We start from the raw sequence: 19,955 nt of genomic DNA, 5'->3' as shown, positions 1-19,955 counted from the left end.
AATTGCTATATATTATAGAGCTCTGCTACCTAGAAGAGGGAAAGTCAAAAAAGATACTAGAGGAGTATTTAGGGGAACTTATTTTGAGATATGAAAGAAATGGATGAGCTAAGAATTTCAAGGCTGTATCATGATGTTCTTAACACTATCAGATCTAACTTCCCCTTGTTATAAATATTTTGTAATGCCCCTTGTACTATCCTGAAAGTCAATTCATAATTATAACCTACTCACATACATAATGCCAAAAGTAATATGCTTTCCCTGCTTGTAATATAAAAAAGAAATAAAAAAAGAGGGTACTTTATAATGTTTCAGTGTATAAATGCTTAGGCCTCACTACACTAGAAAACTTTAATGAAGTAATGTGAGTACAAGAGCTGCAAATGTAGATTGATATAGATGTGTTATTGACAGCTCATATACTGTGAGTGCCACTGTGCTGGTGATCTGATTATCCAGAATTATAGTTTTTTTGATAAAAAGTATATCTCCCTTTTATTTACATGGCAGGTATAATACTGAAAAATTAAGTTTTCAAAAACTGAAAATTAAGTTTTTCTCTGTATAAAACTGGCTTGAAATTTCTGGACATTCTCATAAACTTCTGAAATGTCCTCTGGGGTTATAATGCTCTCCTTCCTGCTTTGAGAATCATTGCTATATGGAACCGTGCTCTCATCTTCTGTATAAGTCAGTAGTACTGACCAATTAGGGGAAGTACTTTTTAAAACATGTTATTAGTAGTACTGGGTTTCTTTTCAAGCTATTTATTTTTTCTCCACATGTTCTTTGGAACCAACCAGGAATTAGTGGAATAGATTTTTGCTCCTGGTGAAGTATAGAACTCTGTAGCTAGAATGAAAAATACTGGTGAATATCTGAGAAATATAAAAGATTTCTTTATGTTTTAATCTCCTTAAAAGATAATTAGCTGCTTAAGCAAAAATAGTAACAATATATCATGTTGTTTCTAACCAATTTAAAAATAAAATGTATGACAACAACAGCACAAAGAATGGATGGGAGAATGGAAATATATAATTGTAAGGCTCTTAAAATAATGTGAAATGGGATAATATCACTTGAAGATTATGATAAATTTAAAAAGTTACGTTGTAATTCTAAAGCAACTATAAAAAAATAGCAAAGCCCAGAGAGGTACAGCTGGTAAGACAATAAGGATGATAAAATAGAATTGTAAGAAAGTCTAAAAGAAGTCAGAAAAAGAGGGAAAAAGTAAACAAAGTAATCCCTAAAACAAGAAGATATGTTCTGTGGACTGGTTTTTTTTTTTTTTTTTTTCTTTTTTTAAACTCCTCACTCCCAGAACTGTGAGTGCAAGGTGGCCTGTATTTGAAAGGATTGGTAGATACCCTTTTTAGAACTCAATTCTATATTGGAAGTCTTTTGCTAGTACTCAGGATATCTCCCACTTTCTGTACTACTTAACTGTTTACAGCCCACATGATCACTCACACTTTCTAAGTACTTATCTCTTAAGGATTCGAGGTGAAAAGGGGTCAATGCTGTGACCCTTTGTCACTAACTTCTGTACTTGCCAATCCGAGATGTATAATAAAGTGGAATGAATTGATCTTTGATTTTTTTTCAGTGATGTCTCAATATATTTTACCTTTTTCTTCCCCTGAATGCAGAGACATGAAAAATGCTGTAATTGGAAACAACAAGCAGAAAGCCAATCTCATTGTTTTAGGAGCTGTTCCAAGGTATGTTTGTTATCTCACCCTTTTTCTTTACCAGGCATACTAAGTTTCTAATATATTTCTCACTCTCAATCATAAGATCCATTTTTTCCTGTATTTTTCTATTTTTAAAATAATAAATGTTTTGAAGAATATGAACCATCTCTAAGGAAAAAAATATGTAACAGAATGGAATAAGAAGTGAATGTATTAATACTTTTTAAAAATTCAGGAAGATACTTGACTCGGCAATGAAGGGGTTTGTTGGGTACATAAGTAATATATACCAACCTGATACTTTCTTCCCTATCTCTTTAGAGCCCTGGCAGTTTTTGTGTGAGTGGATAATTTATTAGGCATCCCAGGGCCTTTTTGAATTTAAAAGGGGGGAAAACCCTGCTTGGTTTATAATCCTTTTTAACTTCTCATTTTTATAATTTGCTATTTTTTTTTTATTTTATTTATTTATTTTTTTTGAGACAGAGTTTCACTTTGTTGTCCAGGCTAGAGTGAGTGCCGTGGCGTCAGCCTAGCTCACAGCAACCTCAAACTCCTGGGCTCGAGCGATCCTTCTGCCTCAGCCTCCCGGGTAGCTGGGACTACAGGCATGCGCCACCATGCCCGGCTAATTTTTTTTTTTTTTATATATATATATCAGTTGGCCAATTAATTTCTTTCTGTTTATAGTAGAGACGGGGTCTCGCTCTTGCTCAGGCTGGTTTTGAACTCCTGACCTTGAGCAATCCGCCCGCCTCGGCCTCCCAAGAGCTAGGATTACAGGCGTGAGCCACAGCGCCCAGCCTAATTTGCTATTTTTTAAGTTAACATAGGAAGTTTGATTTCTTCTTCTAATGACCTGAAAAGCTTCCTTTGGGCAGGCAGTGACAGTTATGTGACTTTCTCCATACCTCTGCTACTCAGAACTAAGTTTTGTGTGCAATTGCTGTATAAATTTTTCATTTAGAATGTTTAATATTTTGGTTTTTTTCTCTTTTTTCTATCTTTTGATATGGGATGGATGGTTTTAATGTCTTTAATATCACTGAGCTCAAATATATACTTTAGTAACCATAAAGGTCTCAGAAGCCTTTCTTAGGGGATTTGTGTTGAATATATATAAATAGAGCTTTAGGGAACCTGAGGGTCTTACCTTAGTACATAAGGGAGATGGTCCTAAGTGGTGGAAGGTTGGAGTTTGGGGAATAATTGTTTGGCATGCTGGGCTGGAATGGAATTGGAGGATCTCCTCATCCTTCAAATGGGAGAATCAGAGAAAAAAGAAAACTTCCCTGGCTTGAAGAGCTGCACAAGGTCTTTGAATATTTCCTCTTGGCTAGACCTCTGCAATCTCTGCACTACTGCTCTGGCTTCAGGATCTACTTCTGGTTTGAATTTAAGATGGGGCAGCACTTGACATTAAGAGTCTTCATATTCTGAAGAAACCTACCACGAAGCAGCAGATGACATGGACTGTGGAGCTGTTATTTCTACAGAAACCACTTGTGGACAACTTTCAGATTGACAGTTTTGATAAAGTGAGATTATATGATAGTCCTTGTGTTCAAAACGAAGAAAATCTCTCTAGATGTTTTTTTCAGATGTTTCTTTATTAAATAAGCAGATGGTATAAATGTCCATTTCCCAGTGGGATTCATATAAACTCAATCAACTATATTTTTAGTATGTGCAATGCATAGCCCTTTTTTGTTATATTAATTTACTTTTGTTTAAGTTTTTTAGTCTCTTTGTTTATCAAGTTCCTTCCTTTTAGGTTATTGTACTTGCTTCAGCAAGAAAGCTCAAGCACAGAGTTGAAAACTGAGTGTGCAGTGGTGTTGGGAAGTCTTGCTATGGGTACTGAAAACAATGTCAAATCTCTACTGGACTGCCATATTATCCCTGCCTTACTGCAAGGTATGTAGGGAGGCCATTTTTGTACACATAAAGATTAGAATCAATTTGCAGTCTTTTAAATACTGGTTGTAAGGATGACGCATAAATCTCATTTCTGTTAATAGGACTGCTGTCCCCAGACCTGAAGTTCATTGAAGCCTGTCTCCGATGCCTGCGTACCATCTTCACCAGTCCTGTCACTCCAGAGGAGCTACTATATACAGTGAGTTTTATATGTTTTTGAGTCATTAGTTAATTACACTAACAGCCTACTTCTAACTAATTTGCTTAGCATTTCTAAACTCATCATAACTGTGTTATATAGAAAGTGTCAAGAAATATTTGATTTCTTGCTTATTTGCAAATATCAGATTGTTCTCAGCTTTGTAAAGAAGTGAAAGATAATCTCAGACCTTGAGAGATTTACAAGCTTTTAAAAAAAAAAGACCCATTTTATGTGTTTATATGTACAAAGTATGCTAAGTGAGTGATGAGTTCTGCTTACTTTATGTTAAAGTCCAGAAGAGTAGGTTTTATAGCAAAGCTAGGATTTGACTTGGGCCTTAAATAATGGATAATATTTAGAGAAGTAGAGAGGATGGAGGCCAGTCTAGGAAGGATGTGTGTAAGAGAGAATATGCAAGTACGGTGGGCAGAATAGTCTATTGTGGGGAGGGTGTCCTTGTAAGTTTCAACTGGAAAGGTGGACCAGAACCAGCTTGCAATAGGCTTACTTGCCAGGTTAGAAGCAGAGGATATGTGTAAGAGAATCCAAAGATATTGGAAGTCAGTTGGTGGTTTCCAAAAGCCTCAGGAATTCTGAGGGAATCTTTTTATCTATTGATTATATAGGACTTTCTTAATGAAAACTAGGTCAATACTTTCGAAATAGATTAAAGTAAGAAATAGATTATCCATTGCCCCACTATACACATGTGTGAATATTTATGTGTGTGTGTGTGTAAGAGATAGATTATCTCTTAAAGTAAGAAGTAGATAATCCATTGCCCCACTATACACATGTGCGAATATTTATGTGTGTGTGTATCCCAAAACAGGCTTCATAACACAATTCCACAAAAGTGATGCCCTCTGGTTTCTATTGTGTCATTTTTCATTTTTTTAAAAAAATGCTGGTTGTGATTTTCTGAGCCAACACAATGAATTAGATTGTTAAACTGTACACACATAATCAGAAATCTTACCCAGAATCAGGCTTTATGAATATTTAAGAATATAAGTAATCAAGAGGAATAGGCAAAGCAAGTATGGAGAGGGGACATGTCACGTGGCTCCCTAGGCAGTCCTTCCTACATAAGACACACATTACTCTGAACCTTAATGATTCATAAGGTCTGTAAGTAAGATTTATTGGTCACCTACCATAGTAGAGAGTGTCTAAATTATGAAACATCTTGATTTTATACCTCAGAGTTTTATGTGACATTCTTCAGGGAGTCATGAATTGTAAATCCATAAATTGTTTACTACAGTGATTCTCAAACTTGAACATGCACTGGAATTACCTGGAGGGCTTGTTAAACATGGATTGCTGGACCCCACCTTCAGAGTTTCTAATTCAGGGAGTCTGGGGTAAGGCCTGAGAATTTATCAATATATTCCTAACAAGTTTTCCAGTAACTCAGATGCTGCTGGTCGATGGTCAGACTTCTCTCTTTGAGAATCACTGGTTTTCTGTAAACATCCTGCTCAAAGCATTCCATAGAGGACCCTCTTAGTGAATATCAGGCTATTTTCCTAGAGGTCATATTGTCATATTTACAAAGAGGTTAAACCAATCACCTGTCTTCTTGGAAGTTTCTCACCAACCTCTAACCCCACACCAGGGGGAGAAATTAGTCCTCGCCAGCTGTTTTAACTCCTTTCTCCTCACTCTCAAAATTGATTCATGACCTGTACAGTTTGGAAAATTCTGGTCTAAACCAACTTAACATTTTTACATGAGAAAAATTAAGACCCAGGGAGGTTAAAATTTAGACAGTGAGAGCATCTAAATTATGAAACATCTCAATTTTATGCATCGGAGATTTTGTACCTCAGAGATAGTGGAGAATCTGTGAAAAGTGTTGGATAACTCACAGACTAGTGTTTCGGTGTGATTAACTGACTTCTGTGTTGGATTGTGTAGAAGCCAGCTGTTATAGCAACTCAGGCACTAAAATAGAGATGGTAAGGTCAGAGGTCCTCAAATTTTTAAAACGGGGCCAGTTCACTGTCCCTCAGACTGTTGGAGGGCTGGACTATAGTTTTAAAAAAACTATGAACAAATTCCTATGCATACTGCACATATCTTATTTTGAAGTTAAAAAAACAAACGGGCAAAAACACCCGCATGTGACCCGTGGACCGTAGTTTGAGGAAGCCTGGTATAGGTAGTCTATTTAGAAATTTCAAACCATTTCTAGTTTGAAGTTCTGTTTATCAGATGGGTGACTTGGGGCAAATTATTTTATTTATTTATTTTTGTAGAGACAGGGTCTTGCTCTGTTGCCCAGGCCAGAGTACAGTGGAACGATCATAGCTCACTGTAACATCCACTTGCTCAGCCTCCTGAGTAGGTAGGGCTACAGGTGTACACCACTACACCCAGCTAATTTTTCTTATTTTTTGTAGAGATAGGATTGCCCAGGCTGATCTTGAACTCCTGGCCTCAGGTGATCCTCCTGCCTTAGCCTCCCAAAGTGCTAGGATTACAGGTGTGAGCCACCATGCCTGGCCTGGGCAAATTATATAATTGTTCTTTGCCTTGTTTAATCATCTGTAAACTATAGATAAATAAACACAATTGGCAGAAAGGGGACAGTTGTGAAGAAATGGGATGGGACTGTTGTAACTGAGGAGAACTGAGGAATGAGAGACCAATAGAAGAAAGGAAAAGATGGAAATAACTTTAGGTTTTTAAATTTACCTTTCAATTTGATTGTCCTGTTTTAGCTGTTACCTGCTTCCCTGTCTTCTGCCAATGTAATCACTGTTTCCCCTCCTTCCACTTGACAGTCTCATCTCTCTTCCTTTTCTTTCTGTGCATTTAGTATCTGACTTTCTTTGAGGTTTTCTAAATAAATTTTTCATTTTGTTTTTAAACTGCTTGTGACAACACAGAGGGATACTAACAAGGAGCAGGACGATAGGGAATCAGCAGCCTTCTGTTTTCCTACTTAGTTTATATATATCCTGGGCATTTTTTCTTTCCAAAGAAAACCCCAAGTCTTATTCATTGTAACAAAGATGTTCTTTTAAGTTTCCTTCCTCGCCCTCTATTGTCTTTGATGAGGATTCTCAAAGTGTGATCTGTGGACCACTGGTATTGGCCTCATTTGGGAGCTAGTTAGAATGCAGACTCTTAGGTCCTACCCAAAACCTACAGAACCAGAATCTGTACATTAAGAACATCCCCTGGGAAGTTGCAAATGCACATTCACACTTGAGAAGCATAGCTCTAGGACTAGTGATAGCATTGACTAGGAAGCTTGAGCTAAGCCTCTCCTTTTCCATCTGTGGTTCTGGCAAAATCCCCTTTCAACCTTGAATGCCTTTTGCACTCTAAAAGGAAATTAGCCCTGCGGCAAGGTGGGTTGATTCTGTGATTCTTTTTTTTTTTTTTTTTTTGGCTGTACCACAGTGTAGGTTGTTAAATCTTACCAATCGGCAGAGAGTGGGCTGGCTATACATGAGAAGTTGCTACTCATATAAATTATCATGTGCAGGTTGAAGATAGCTTACTGTAGTCTTTATGAGAGATTGTTAGTAGTTCCTATTGCTTATCATACATCTCAGAGATCAAAATTATCAACTTTTATTTTTATACAGTAATTCCTTATTATAAACTATTTATTATATATCTTATTAGTTGTTTCACACTTTGGTTTTAGAATTGATTTCTGTCAAGTCTTATTGAAATGATTTAGTTTTAGTGTAAGGATATAGGCTGTTTATGGGCAAGATATTGAGAATTTCATATTTTGTTATCAAGGATGAAGATTTTGAAGTCTCTTCCTTTTCCTTTGCCTAGACAGTTTTGGTGGTTATATTGCTTTTGTTCTGCTGTGTTCCTTAAAGAGACTTGATTTACTGTCATTAAGATAAGAGGCTTGACTATATATCTGCTCGTGGAAATGTTTTGTCAAATGTACTCATGGTGTCTAAGTTCTCTTGTTGCTGTGCTCTCCTTCACTTCAACTCCAGGATGCCACAGTGATACCGCACCTCATGGCACTGCTTAGCAGGTCCCGTTATACCCAGGAGTACATCTGTCAGATCTTCTCACATTGCTGTAAAGTAAGAACCAGAATAAATGTTCTCTATAATGTAAAATCTTATTATGCCCTTAAGAGAAGTACCTTGTTTGTATGTCCTCCCAGAGATAATCTATACATATGCAAGTAGACCTATGACCTGTGTATATATTTATCCCTTTTTTAAAAAATACAAATGGCAGCATACCATATATATTGTTCTGTACCTTGATATTTTCAATTAATGTATCTTGAAGGCTAGTCCATATCAGTACATAAGGAGCTCCCTCATTTTTAACAACTGCATTGTACTTTACTGTATAGATATATAATTTAGTTAACCAGTCCTCTATTGTTGGATGTTTAATTTGTTTCAAGTCTTCTTATATAGCAAAACAACATTGCAATAAATACCTTGTATGTAAGGCATTTTATAAGAAATGGAATTTCTGAGTCATTGTCTTTTATAAAGGTTGTACTATTTTGTGCTACCAGCAGCGTATGATCATGAGTGTTTCCCCACATCCTCAGGGTCCACATTGTTGGAAACTGTTTTAAGTGAACTCATATGAGGAGAAATGAAATAGATTCTTTCCTTCTCATTGTTGAGTAAAGTTTCTCTTTTATTAAAAGGTCCCAAAACTAAACCAAAGAGTGCTATGAAATACTACTTATTTTACTTCATAGATTATATATTGAGTATACTCTTTTTGATAACCATGTGTGATTATTAATTTGAGATATTTCTTAATCGCTACACATTTTTCTAGCTTGTAACAAAATAATTGAGTACCTTCCAGTGATTCTGTAAGTGTTTCAGAGTGGCATTACTCACCTTGTTATCATTTACAATGCAAACACCAAATGTGGAGCTTTGGGAACTATAGGTAAGAAAGGATAAGAGAAGAGCACATTTACATTCTAAAGTAGGATGATCATAGGACTATGCTATTTTAGAACAGCATCCTATGTAAATAAAAACGAAATAACTTGGTTTCAGGAGCCTTCCACATTATAATTTAAACATTTAAACCCCTTCCAAAACCCTAGCTGATTATCACAGTCTATTCAATACTATTTAACACATTTAGAATTTAAGATTTTTGTCAAAAATCCTTAAAGTTTCTCTTCTTGGGTTACTTTGACAGTGTGTAGACCAATTCATAGGACCAGGGATATCAAACAATGCCTTAATCTTTTGAGGTGGACAAAGAAGGGCTTTAAGAAAATGACAGTTTTGTTATTATTCACTTTCTAAAAATGAACTCAAAACAAGAAGATCTAGAATTTTCTAACAACAAAAAGTTGTCTTATAGCCAGCCATGGCAACTAAGTAGAGGAGATACTCCAAAACTCTATGCTTCATTAAAGATCTTTCAGCATCTGTTCCTGAGTGTTCAAGAGAGGATAGCATCTACTGGTCACAACCACAGTAGTCCCAAAAGGGCACTACTGCAAATTGGACCTGGAGAAATAACTAACTACATGTCAAATTATTTTGTTAAATTGTGAGAAATTTGAATAATCCCATTCCTGAAATTACCCAAATAGTTTTCAGGGTTACTCACCAGAAACTTTTCCACACTTTTAGTATTGCTCATCTGAAAGTTCTAAATGCTGTTTTAGCTGAAAACATAGCTAAAGTAGTATCACTATATCATTCCACCTCGCTGGAGAGGAACTTAGGCTGAGGATAATGATTTACAGCCACCCTAATGCCACTGATAGAACTGAAAGTGTTATCAGAGAAAGTTACCTTCACTTAGCTTTTAGCCTGATAATTAACCACTTTGGTACCAGCGTCAACTATAGCGATAGCCACAAATGAACGCGCACAGCCCAGCATCAACTATAGTCGATAGCCACAGATGAACGCGCACGTAGACTTTAGCTGACAGCTGTGTCATAAAGGTGCACAGCCGAGCATCGACTTTAGCCGACACCCGTGATGTGAATTTTCTAATTTTTCATTTATCAAAATAAAATTGTGAACATTTAAAAATAACGTAATGAAAACATATATGTATATGTTACCTATTCTGATTTACATTAAAAGTAAAGCTGCCTGTAAAGTAAGACAAGCTTTCGGTGCTTTAACCTCTTTGGTACCAGTGTCGACTATAGTTGATAGCCACAGATGAACGCGCACGTTGACTTTAAGCAACAGCGGTGTTATGAAGGCACACAGCTGAGCCTCGACTTTAGCCGACAGCCGTGGTATGACTTTCCTAATTTTTCATTTATCAAAATAAAATTGTGAACATTTAAAAATAACGTAATGAAAATATATATGTATATGTTACCTATTCTGATTTACATTACAAGTAAAGCTGCCTGTAAAGTAAAACAAGCTTTCAGTGCTTTAAAGCTTTCCTCATCACACAAGAGCAAAACAGATTCGTCATCAATGCACAGCACAAACTATCGTTTGGACTATGAGTACTGGCTGTGGGCAAGGTTTCGCAGCTGGTGACCGCGGTACCGGAGTGGTTAACATTTACTTTTCTAATTAAATGACCAAATTTAAGTATTCTGAGATATAATTAGACCTCAAGAAACATAACATTTATAAACCTAATGACAATAGTAATAGCTTGAAATACAATATTAACTTCTTTTCTGATACACTAACAACATATATTGAAAACAACTGATCTGTTGGTCTATGTATTTGTCATTAATTATAAAAATCTTTTATTTTCATGTTGTTCTTCTTTTGTATGTAGGCTCAAAATGAGTAAAATTTATAATAGAATTTTAAGACTCATTCACAGAGGCTCACTTAGCTCAAATTAAATGGGATAAGACTTTAAATTACTAATTTACATACTTTGGGGAAAGGAAAAAGGGGAGAGATTACTAAAGTATTTGTATTATAAGTTAATCATAATTATACCTATGAAATTCTCTCTGATTTAGTACGGAGCAAAAAAAGATTAGTAATAATATTTATTGGAATTCTAACTTATAAATTGTTGTCACTTCTTAAGCAGTTATTCACATTTCTGAGGCCTAACATTTGGAGTTTAAGATCATGAGAGTTTATGTGCTTCCCCCTGGTGGATGCTGCCTCACTAACCACCAGGTTCATGCAGGTTGATTTGAAGAAAAATGAGAGACTTAATAAGAACCAAATGATAGTGACTCCTCTCTAGTTGGTTCAGTCACTCATTCCTTCCTGCCATTTGGTTTTACACAATCTTATGTGTGACCTTAGAGAGGATGAAGAGCTTCTTTGGTAACAAATATTAATATTTGCTGCTATCTTTTACATAAAGAATTTGAGGGATGAAAAATAAGATACTTGTTAGCAGCAATTATGTACAGAGAGAATTACAGTGTGCTTGATCTTTTCACTGTCATTTGTAAATATAACTATCAGAGAAGATATTCCATAAATGATTCAGATCTTAGAAAAAAGGATACATGCACATGAGTATATGTTGAAGTGAAGTTTGTCAGAGTAAAAGACTGAAAACAATCTAAAAATCTAACTCTAGGGTACTAGTTAAATAAAGTATGAGACATTCATACAATAGAATAAGGTGAAAAAGGAAGTCAGAAAAAACTTTTATTTACCTATATGAATGATCTCTTGAGATAAACTATAAAGGAAATAAAAGATTTAGAGCACTGTATATAGTACGCTACCATTTGCATTAAAATAGAAGAAAGAATATGTTTAGTATTTGCTTGTATATATTTAAAATAGCTTGAATATAAAATCTATTAGTATTAGGTCACTTCAACACAGAGAAACAGATTGGCTGCAGACAGAAGTGGAAGAACAATGGGTACAAGAGGCTGAGGCAGCACCTTGCCTACTTAGCCATTTTGATAAACTGCCTATGTTTAAATTGGGTTATCAAAATTGATAAGGAAGGCAAAAAATGTTAGTATGCTGACATATAAGCTGAAGCTAATTTAGGCTAATCTTTGCAATTTATTCTAGTAACTTAGTGAGAAATAATAGGTCCGATTCTTGGGATACCCTTCTTTTCTTTGGTTCCCCCTTTACAGTCTCCACCATCTTTATAGTGAATAAGCCAGGGACTCTTTTGTTTCAAATGAGACAGTGAAAGTAAGCATTTAGAGCAGTGCTCAGCACATTGCAGGTACCTAATAATTAGTAAGTAGTACCTATAATTATAACTATAGATGCATGGATGAGGTGGGAGGAAAGAGAACATATTTAAAACCTATGCCCTAAGAATGTCAGTATTTTCATTTATTACAAAAGCAGGTTTGCACCATTCTGGATGGATATGTAACAATAAATATATCAAGCCATGTACTCTGGGAATTTATCCTCATAACCTAAGGATCTACACTGAGATTAGCTTTAATAATAATCAAAAAAACACTGCTTATGAGACATTAGAAAATACCCAAAATATAAAATGGGGGAGTTGCATGAGTAAACTGTACAATACTCTATAGTGATTAAAAATAAGAAATTAGGCCGGGCGCTGTGGCTCACGCCTGTAATCCTAGCTCTTGGGAGGCCGAGGCGGGCGGATTGCTCAAGGTCAGGAGTTCAAAACCAGCCTGAGCAAGAGTGAGACCCCGTCTCTACTATAAATAGAAAGAAATTAATTGGCCAACTGATATATATATAAAAAATTAGCCGGGCATGGTGGCACATGCCTGTAGTCCCAGCTACTCGGGAGGCTGAGGCAGGAGGATCGCTTGAGCCCAGGAGTTTGAGGTTGCTGTGAGCTAGGCTGACGCCACGGCACTCACTCTAGCCTGGACAACAAAGCGAAACTCTGTCTCAAAAAAAAAAAAAAAAAAATAAGAAATTAGAAGTTAGAAAATGTATGGAAATTAAGAGAGAAATTGCTGAAGTTTTTTTTATTTTTTTTTTATTTTGGCATATTATGGGGGTACAGATTTTAAGGTTTCAATAAATGCCCATTTCCCCCCCCCAAAAGTCTGAAGTATATAAAATGTTTGAGGATTGTTACCTATAAAAGAGGATGTGACTATTGTGTTATTCAGAAATATGAATGCTAATATCCCCACTTCAAATGATGGATGTTTTGGCCCAAGAGAGACTGCGCATCTGCAAGATAGTTGTTACTTGGCTAAATAATAGGTTGGAGAAATAGAGCTCTTTTTCTAGACCAAGAACTGGCTTCCTCTGGTGAACCCAGACAGATCACCTACCTTCTTTTGCTGATATGTTTTTCTCTTCTGAATAATGATAAACATGAAATACTATCCCTGTCTTGGATTTAATTGACTTTTTATTAATTGATTGGGTTGAGGTGGGACATAAAATGAATGAATAAGAGTTGTGGCAAATTTAAAACTTTTCATTAACCTTTTTAGTTTCTGTCACTTTGAAGGTCTTCAGTACATTGATTAGTAGAAAACAGTTGGTGAATAATAAAATACCTTCATTTTCCTATCTCTTTACCTTCCTACTCCTAAGAAGTGATCATTTTAAAAAGAGAAATGAGATAGAACTATGGAAACCAAGGTACATTCACTTCTCTGTTATGGACGGTTAGTTTCCTACTATAGCATTACTCGAACCTCCCTGATGTGTTGAGGTAGGTTAAGTCATGGCCCAGTTCCTCTTGCAATTAATTACTTTTAGAATCCCCCACCACCACACCCCCCACTAGCTCATCAGTCCTAAGTTGTAAGAATGACTGTCCCACTGTCTCCTGTGGCATAGGGCAAGGGTGTGCACATGTAAATTTCATAGTGGCTCTGTTGCTGTGGTGGTGTTCTATTTAATAATTGCAAAGGGGCTGTGCTAGAATAGCTACTGTGTCCCCTTATTTTTCTGGGAAGTAAGGAGGCAGCAGTTCTAAAACAGGGATGAAGTGAGCTATGGCAGCCCCTTGCAGGATTAAAAACAGTGTCTATTCTGCTTTTGGGGCTTGAGTTTATGCAAACAAAGGGTAATTGAGAATTCTACACAGTAGTGAATGTGTTTTTCTACATTTAAGTAAATGTGGTTTTATTTGAATGAGTCATTACTCTTCTTAATATATTATTGTACTAATGTATTATTCTCTTTTCTTACAGGGGCCAGATCATCAAACAATTTTATTTAACCATGGTGCAGTTCAAAATATTGCTCACCTACTAACCTCATTGTCCTACAAAGTAAGATGTTAAAAATTATGACCAGATTTTTATACCTTATTTTTGGTTTCTAGAAAGAGGCCCATATTTTTAATGCTTCTTTGATAGATGTTGTGATTGAAAGTAGTATTTTTTTTCTTTTGAGACAGAGTCTCATTCTGCAACCCGAGCTGGAGTGCAGTGGCATCATCATAGCTCACTGCAGTCTCCAACAACTGGGCTTAAGCGATCCTCCTGCTTCACGCTCCCTTAATAGATGGGACTAGAGGGCCTGCCACCATACCCAGCTAACTTTTTAATTTTTGTAGAGATGGAGTCTTGCTATTGCCCAGGCTGGTTTCAAACTACTAGACTCAAGTGATCCTCCTGCCTAGCCTCCCAAACTGCTAGGATTATAGGCGAGAGCCACCACACCTGGCCCACAAAGTAATATTTTATCAATAAAATGTTATAGGGCATTATTTTACCTGTAAAATACTCTTTTTTAAAAAAAAGGAAAGAAAGAAAAGCTGCTGTTTCATCTCTTTTTTCAGGGTACAGTTGTGCCCTGAGTTCCTATTGATTTGCACCTATTAAATAGTATTTCAGTTCTTTTCTGATTAGGTAGCAGTACCAAATCTGCTGCTTGAGGTGATGCCTTGAAGTTTACAGAAGCAATGGCTTGCTGTATAGGGAAAGACTTTGGATTTCATATTTCAGACCTTTATTTAGCCAACAATGACTAAGACTTACAGCATATTACCCACATATACATCAACATTTAAAGTGTGTTCTGTTTTGTATTTTGAGTTAAGAAGTCAGGAGTTTTCAGGCTTATTAAATTTTCTTTACTGTCTTTTATATATAGGTCGGCAGCATCATAATATATTATGAGGCATTGAGTTAAAACTTTGGCCATTCATTTTTGTCCATCTATCAAGTTGTAGCAAATACTGGAACATTATCCTTATTGTGTCATATTAGAGCTGGATGTGGCAGGAGATTTCTGCAGAGCAGGAAAGCAATCATTTTTGTCTTCTGTTCACTTGCATTGACCCCAGTCTGCTCTTTTGGCCCTTAGCTTTATTTCAGGTACAGTCTGCTAATGTATATGTTTTCCCACCAAGATGTCCAAGTTTGGTCTTGGCGAAGAGCTCACAAGGGTAGGAATGGGAAGTGGAGTCAGCTTCATACTACCCAAAGGCAGGGGAAGGAAATGTATACTGAAAGCCACTTTGTTCTGTGCCATACAGAGGCCAAAAACAGTCAGCACTTGCACATGAAGAAACAGTTTTGGGGTGGCTATTTATTATCCCTTTACTTTACCTCCTTTAGCTTCATTAATTTCCCCTGCTCTTCTTCTGTTTTTTCTTTTCTGCATGAGACTGCCTTATTTGCTATAACAAATATAAAAACCTTGAAGTCATGAAAGAGGAAAAGTGCCTGGTAATACTACTCTTTTGCCAAGGCTTACTCCATTGTCAGAGTGTCATTAACATATTCTAGGTTCCTCCTATAGGCACATGCTAGTCCTGCAGAGTGTTGCCCAGGTTTAGGAACAGGACTTTTTCGCACCCCAACTAACTATCCTGTGAGGGCCTGCCAACCTCACATTCCACAGAAAAACATCATGTGTAGACTCAGAATAAGAAGTGAGGATTAGATTATCCGGTAAAAACTGAACAGAAAGAATGAAAAATGTAACAGCTCTCATAGGAGCTTCTGCATTATAAAATATACTGTGTGTGGTCAAAAGATTAGGTCCTTGGTATACTATTATCCCAGACCAGTAACCTAGTTTTGAGAAATATGAGTACAGTTTGTATGTAGGTGTTTTAAAAGTTATTTAGCCCTTCTCAAATTTCTATTCTAACATTATTTTCTCTCCTGTTCTTCTTGCCCCCCATTTCCCTCCCATACACATCCACAAAAGTAATCCCCTCCCCCTTTTTTAAATACCCTTTCCTTCCCTTCAGTTCTCTGGTCTATAGTTAGGGAAGAAGAGACATACCACTTAAAAGGCACTTGGTAATTGTTATTAAATTACCTTTGTCTTACCAACATTGTATTTTGTACAGTATTCTTTTAAATTTGATTAGGGATTTACCTAGTTCAATTTTAATTGCTACTTCCTGTTTTTTATAAAAATTTTTCTTCAAAATTAATTTTAACTTTTATAATTAATTTTTACTATACTCTTCAGAGATTTACATATTTTTTTAAAAAGGAGTTAAGATTTTGAGACATTAGAATTCATATTTACAAAATTAAATGCATTATTTATTTGTTCATTATTTTTACAGGTTCGAATGCAAGCACTGAAATGCTTCTCAGTTTTAGCTTTTGAAAACCCCCAGGTATCGATGACCCTGGTAAATGGTAGGCTGGAACTTTCAGTGGTATCTACATGATTTAATTTATGAACTTTGTAGATTTAAAGAATTTCCTTAATTGTTGTTTGTTTTATTTCTAGTTTTGGTTGATGGAGAATTGTTACCACAGATTTTTGTGAAGATGTTACAGAGGGATAAGCCTATTGAGATGCAGCTCACATCAGCAAAATGGTAAAAGTCAAGATAATGTGGGAACAAAGACAGTGCTTTATCAGTATCTTAGAGTATTTTTGGACAGCCTAACTTGCTTCCAATCCCCATCTTGTTTTGAGATTTTGAAATTTGAAAGTTATGAGGCTTTCTCACATTTTCTTAAATGGTTGTAAGTTTTTTATATTCAGTTTATTACTAGTAGTATGCAGATCAGGAACTCTCATATAACATCTAAGACTATCTACAGAAAATTATTACATCTTCAGCTTATCTCTTCTTGTACTTCAGTTGAAGTAATACAGAATTAGATCAGATTTAACCAACACATATTATGCTAAGTGTTAAGCCAGGAGACTCTAAACATATAAAAATGTGGACCAAGAATTAGTTGAAGTTGATAACCAAGGGCTGTGTTCAGAATTGTGGCTTCCTCATTTTTTGAGGAGAAAACAAAACAATCTTCAAAAAATATATAATCTCACAATTTTTGGTTCATATAAGCATTCAATGCATGTTAAATCTGTAATAAGGTCGTTAAATATGCAACGTCATTTCTAATCGAAAGTATAGTTTATTATATCTCGAACAAGAAGCAGTACAATTAATCAAGGTATGCTCCTAAACTAGCAACACAATTTTGTTATCTTAACGGTAGCTTGTTTATGCTGGCAGCAAAAAAGCCCGCAGAGGAAGTGGCGATGAAAAGTGTTTTCCATAGTTTGTTGAGAATTGAATATTTTTCCTTGCAAGAAGTGGTCCAAAGCCTGGAAGAAGTGGTAGTCAGTTGGTGCAAGGTCTGGTGAATACAGTGGATAATAGAGTTTCCAAGTCCAGCTTCTGTAGTTTGAGCAGCATTATTTATGCAACACATGGTCATCTTGCAAGAGGTTTGGCGTGTCTCTGTTGACCAATCTCTGCTGCTTAATCCAAGCATCCTCATGATTTTGTCCAACTGGTTGTAGTAGACATCTGCTGTAATCGGTTGACCAGGTTTCATGAAGCTGTAGCGGATAATACCAACGCTGGACCACCAAACAGACACCATTAGCTTTTTTTGATGAATACTCAGTTTTGGACTGTGTTGTGGCACTTCATCTTTATCCAATCATTGTGCTGAATGCTTGTGATTATCAAAAAGAATCCATTTTTCATCGCACATAACAAATCAGTGTAAAAATGGTTCGCCTATATGTTGTGACAGCAAAGAAAAAGGCATGCTTCGAGATGATTTCTCTGCTGATGCTCATTTAATTCATGAGGATCCCATCTATCCAGCTTATTGACCTTGCCAATTTGTTTCAGATGGTCCAATATTGTTGGAATAGTAACATCAAACCTTTCTGCTAATTCATGCATAGGTTGAGATGGATTCACTTCCACTATAGCTTTCGGTTCATCATTATCCACCTTGGTCTCAGATCACCCACATGGCTTACTTTTAAGATTAAAATCACTAGAATGAAGCTTCTCAAACCATCAGTGTACTGTGTGTTCATTAGACACATCCTTTGCAAACACTTCATTGATAGTTTAAGCTATCTGTGCTGCATTGGTTCCACAATGGAACTTATATTCAAAAATAACATGAATTTTTGACTTCTCTATGGTTTCATAAAAATTGCTCTAAAAAATCTGAAAGATAAACACAAGCCAAACCTAAAACATGCGTTTTGAAAGACTGAAGATGTACCTTCACAATAACCATAAAACAAGTATTAACAGTGAAATATCAGAGATACCAACTATCAAACAGAGTACTTAAGGAAATCGGACATTTTGTACTTAATAACCTAATATCAACACATTAACAGATATGTTGAGTATCTGTTGTATAGGGTTCTGTGCTAAGTGAATTGTTCAGTTTCAGTATTTAAGAAGCTGTGGCTCTCCAATATTTTGTTGAGAATTAGGAATTTTTAGTGAATTACTCATGCATCATGAATTGTTTGATTTTTGTTTATTTTAGTTTTACTGGCTTTTTTGTTTTCCCACTTTTTGTCTTAACTTTAAAACTGAACATTTCCCTCTTTGTTAGTAAGGTAATGTTCCCAAGTAAATGGTTTCAGAAAAACAGTGTGGTAACAAGCCTCAAAATAACAATAACAGCTACAAAGATTTCAACCCTCTATAATATATGTAAAATAATTTTACTTATCTGTTTATAGCTTTCTGTAGATGCCAAACGTGGGATGTTTTAGCTTTTTCCCCCCATCTTACTAAAGGAATCTAATTCAAAAAGGAAATTCCTTAATTTAAATTTCTGAAGTACTTAAATGTTCAGTGCCTGCCTTGGGAGTACAAATTAATTTTATTTTTATTTAAAGCCAGATGTAATTATGAAGGTAAATTATTTTTCAGTAGAACCAAATCATTAATTAATCCCCACAGCCTCTGCCATTAACCTCGGAGTAGTTTATTTCTAATGAATTGCTGTAAGTGTTATAAGTTAAATGCCTCTTCTGTGATACTTCTACAGCTTTTCAAGAGGGAATATACCAACTTCATTTAAGCTAAGATACTTTGTTAACCTTATATTTTATTTTTAACATTTTCCTCTTTTTATTATAGAAAATTTCAAACATAAAATAAACAACTAACATATGTCCAGCACCTAGCTTCAAAATGTATCTATTTATTCATTAGGTCATTTATTTTTAAAATTATTTTTTAATCTGGCTGGCTATCTATCTAATCTATATCAGTTAGTTTTCTTTGAATGTTAAATAGACTGAACTTCCTATAAGGGAATGTCATAATCTTCTCCCTCAATATAAATGATAGTACTTGGTTTTCGGTTTTTTTATAAAATCTAAAAGGCAAGTAATTTTTCTTTAAACACCAAGCAGAAACTTACTTTCTGCCATCTTATTCCAGTTTAACTTACATGTGTAGAGCTGGAGCAATTCGGACAGATGACAACTGTATTGTATTAAAGGTAAGCTAGTTAATTGTCTTAAAAAATGTGAAAATTATTCAGTCATATAAATGTTGAATATACGCACTGGTATTTCTATTTCTTTTTATACATATATTTATGGTATGTGTGCATGATGTAAAATAATATTTAAACACCAGGCTTTCTTTTCAATGGATGCCATATAATTTTTTTAAATTGATACTAGATGTGTTTTGGAAGTCAAATGAGATAATTCTTTCCTTGTCAAAACTTTTTCATTTAGGAATAATGAAAGATGCGGGAGGTGTGGAAATTGTAAAAGTGTGTAAAACCCAGTTGAAATAGAAAATATATTTTATTCCTTGGTTTCTATTAAATTTGCAGTATAGTTTTATAGGCAAGCAGTTTGCTACTTTGCAGATAAAGAAAGACTTTATAGCACTCATAGCTGATAATCACAAGGAATAATAACTTGAAAACAGTCATCATTGTGGTATGTCAGTTGCAACCTGAACTTAGAAAAACCTGAAGAAGAGACCAACCCTAACAATCCTAACACCTGGATTCTGGTTTTAGC

At 35.5% G+C, this 19,955-nt stretch overlaps 1 protein-coding gene across 4 annotated transcripts in view; it reads left to right on the top strand.

Moving 5' to 3' along the window:
- The window catches only part of ARMC8 (armadillo repeat containing 8), a 106,047-nt gene that overhangs the window by 30,909 nt on the left and 55,183 nt on the right, over window positions 1-19,955 (top strand). For all 4 annotated transcript variants that reach the window (XM_076005207.1, XM_012787743.2, XM_012787739.2 and 1 more), the window contains 8 exons: window positions 1,659-1,730; window positions 3,478-3,620; window positions 3,725-3,822; window positions 7,806-7,898; window positions 13,898-13,978; window positions 16,240-16,315; window positions 16,410-16,500; window positions 19,357-19,417. In XM_076005207.1, the coding sequence (XP_075861322.1) occupies window positions 1,663-1,730; window positions 3,478-3,620; window positions 3,725-3,822; window positions 7,806-7,898; window positions 13,898-13,978; window positions 16,240-16,315; window positions 16,410-16,500; window positions 19,357-19,417 (711 nt within the window). In that variant the 5' untranslated portion in view covers window positions 1,659-1,662. The remainder of the gene's footprint in view (window positions 1-1,658; window positions 1,731-3,477; window positions 3,621-3,724; window positions 3,823-7,805; window positions 7,899-13,897; window positions 13,979-16,239; window positions 16,316-16,409; window positions 16,501-19,356; window positions 19,418-19,955) is intronic.

The sequence above is a fragment of the Microcebus murinus genome, chromosome 1 (assembly GCF_040939455.1).
Source record: "Microcebus murinus isolate Inina chromosome 1, M.murinus_Inina_mat1.0, whole genome shotgun sequence".
Taxonomy (NCBI): Eukaryota; Metazoa; Chordata; class Mammalia; order Primates; family Cheirogaleidae; genus Microcebus; species Microcebus murinus.
This window is presented reverse-complemented; position numbering and strand designations above follow the sequence as displayed.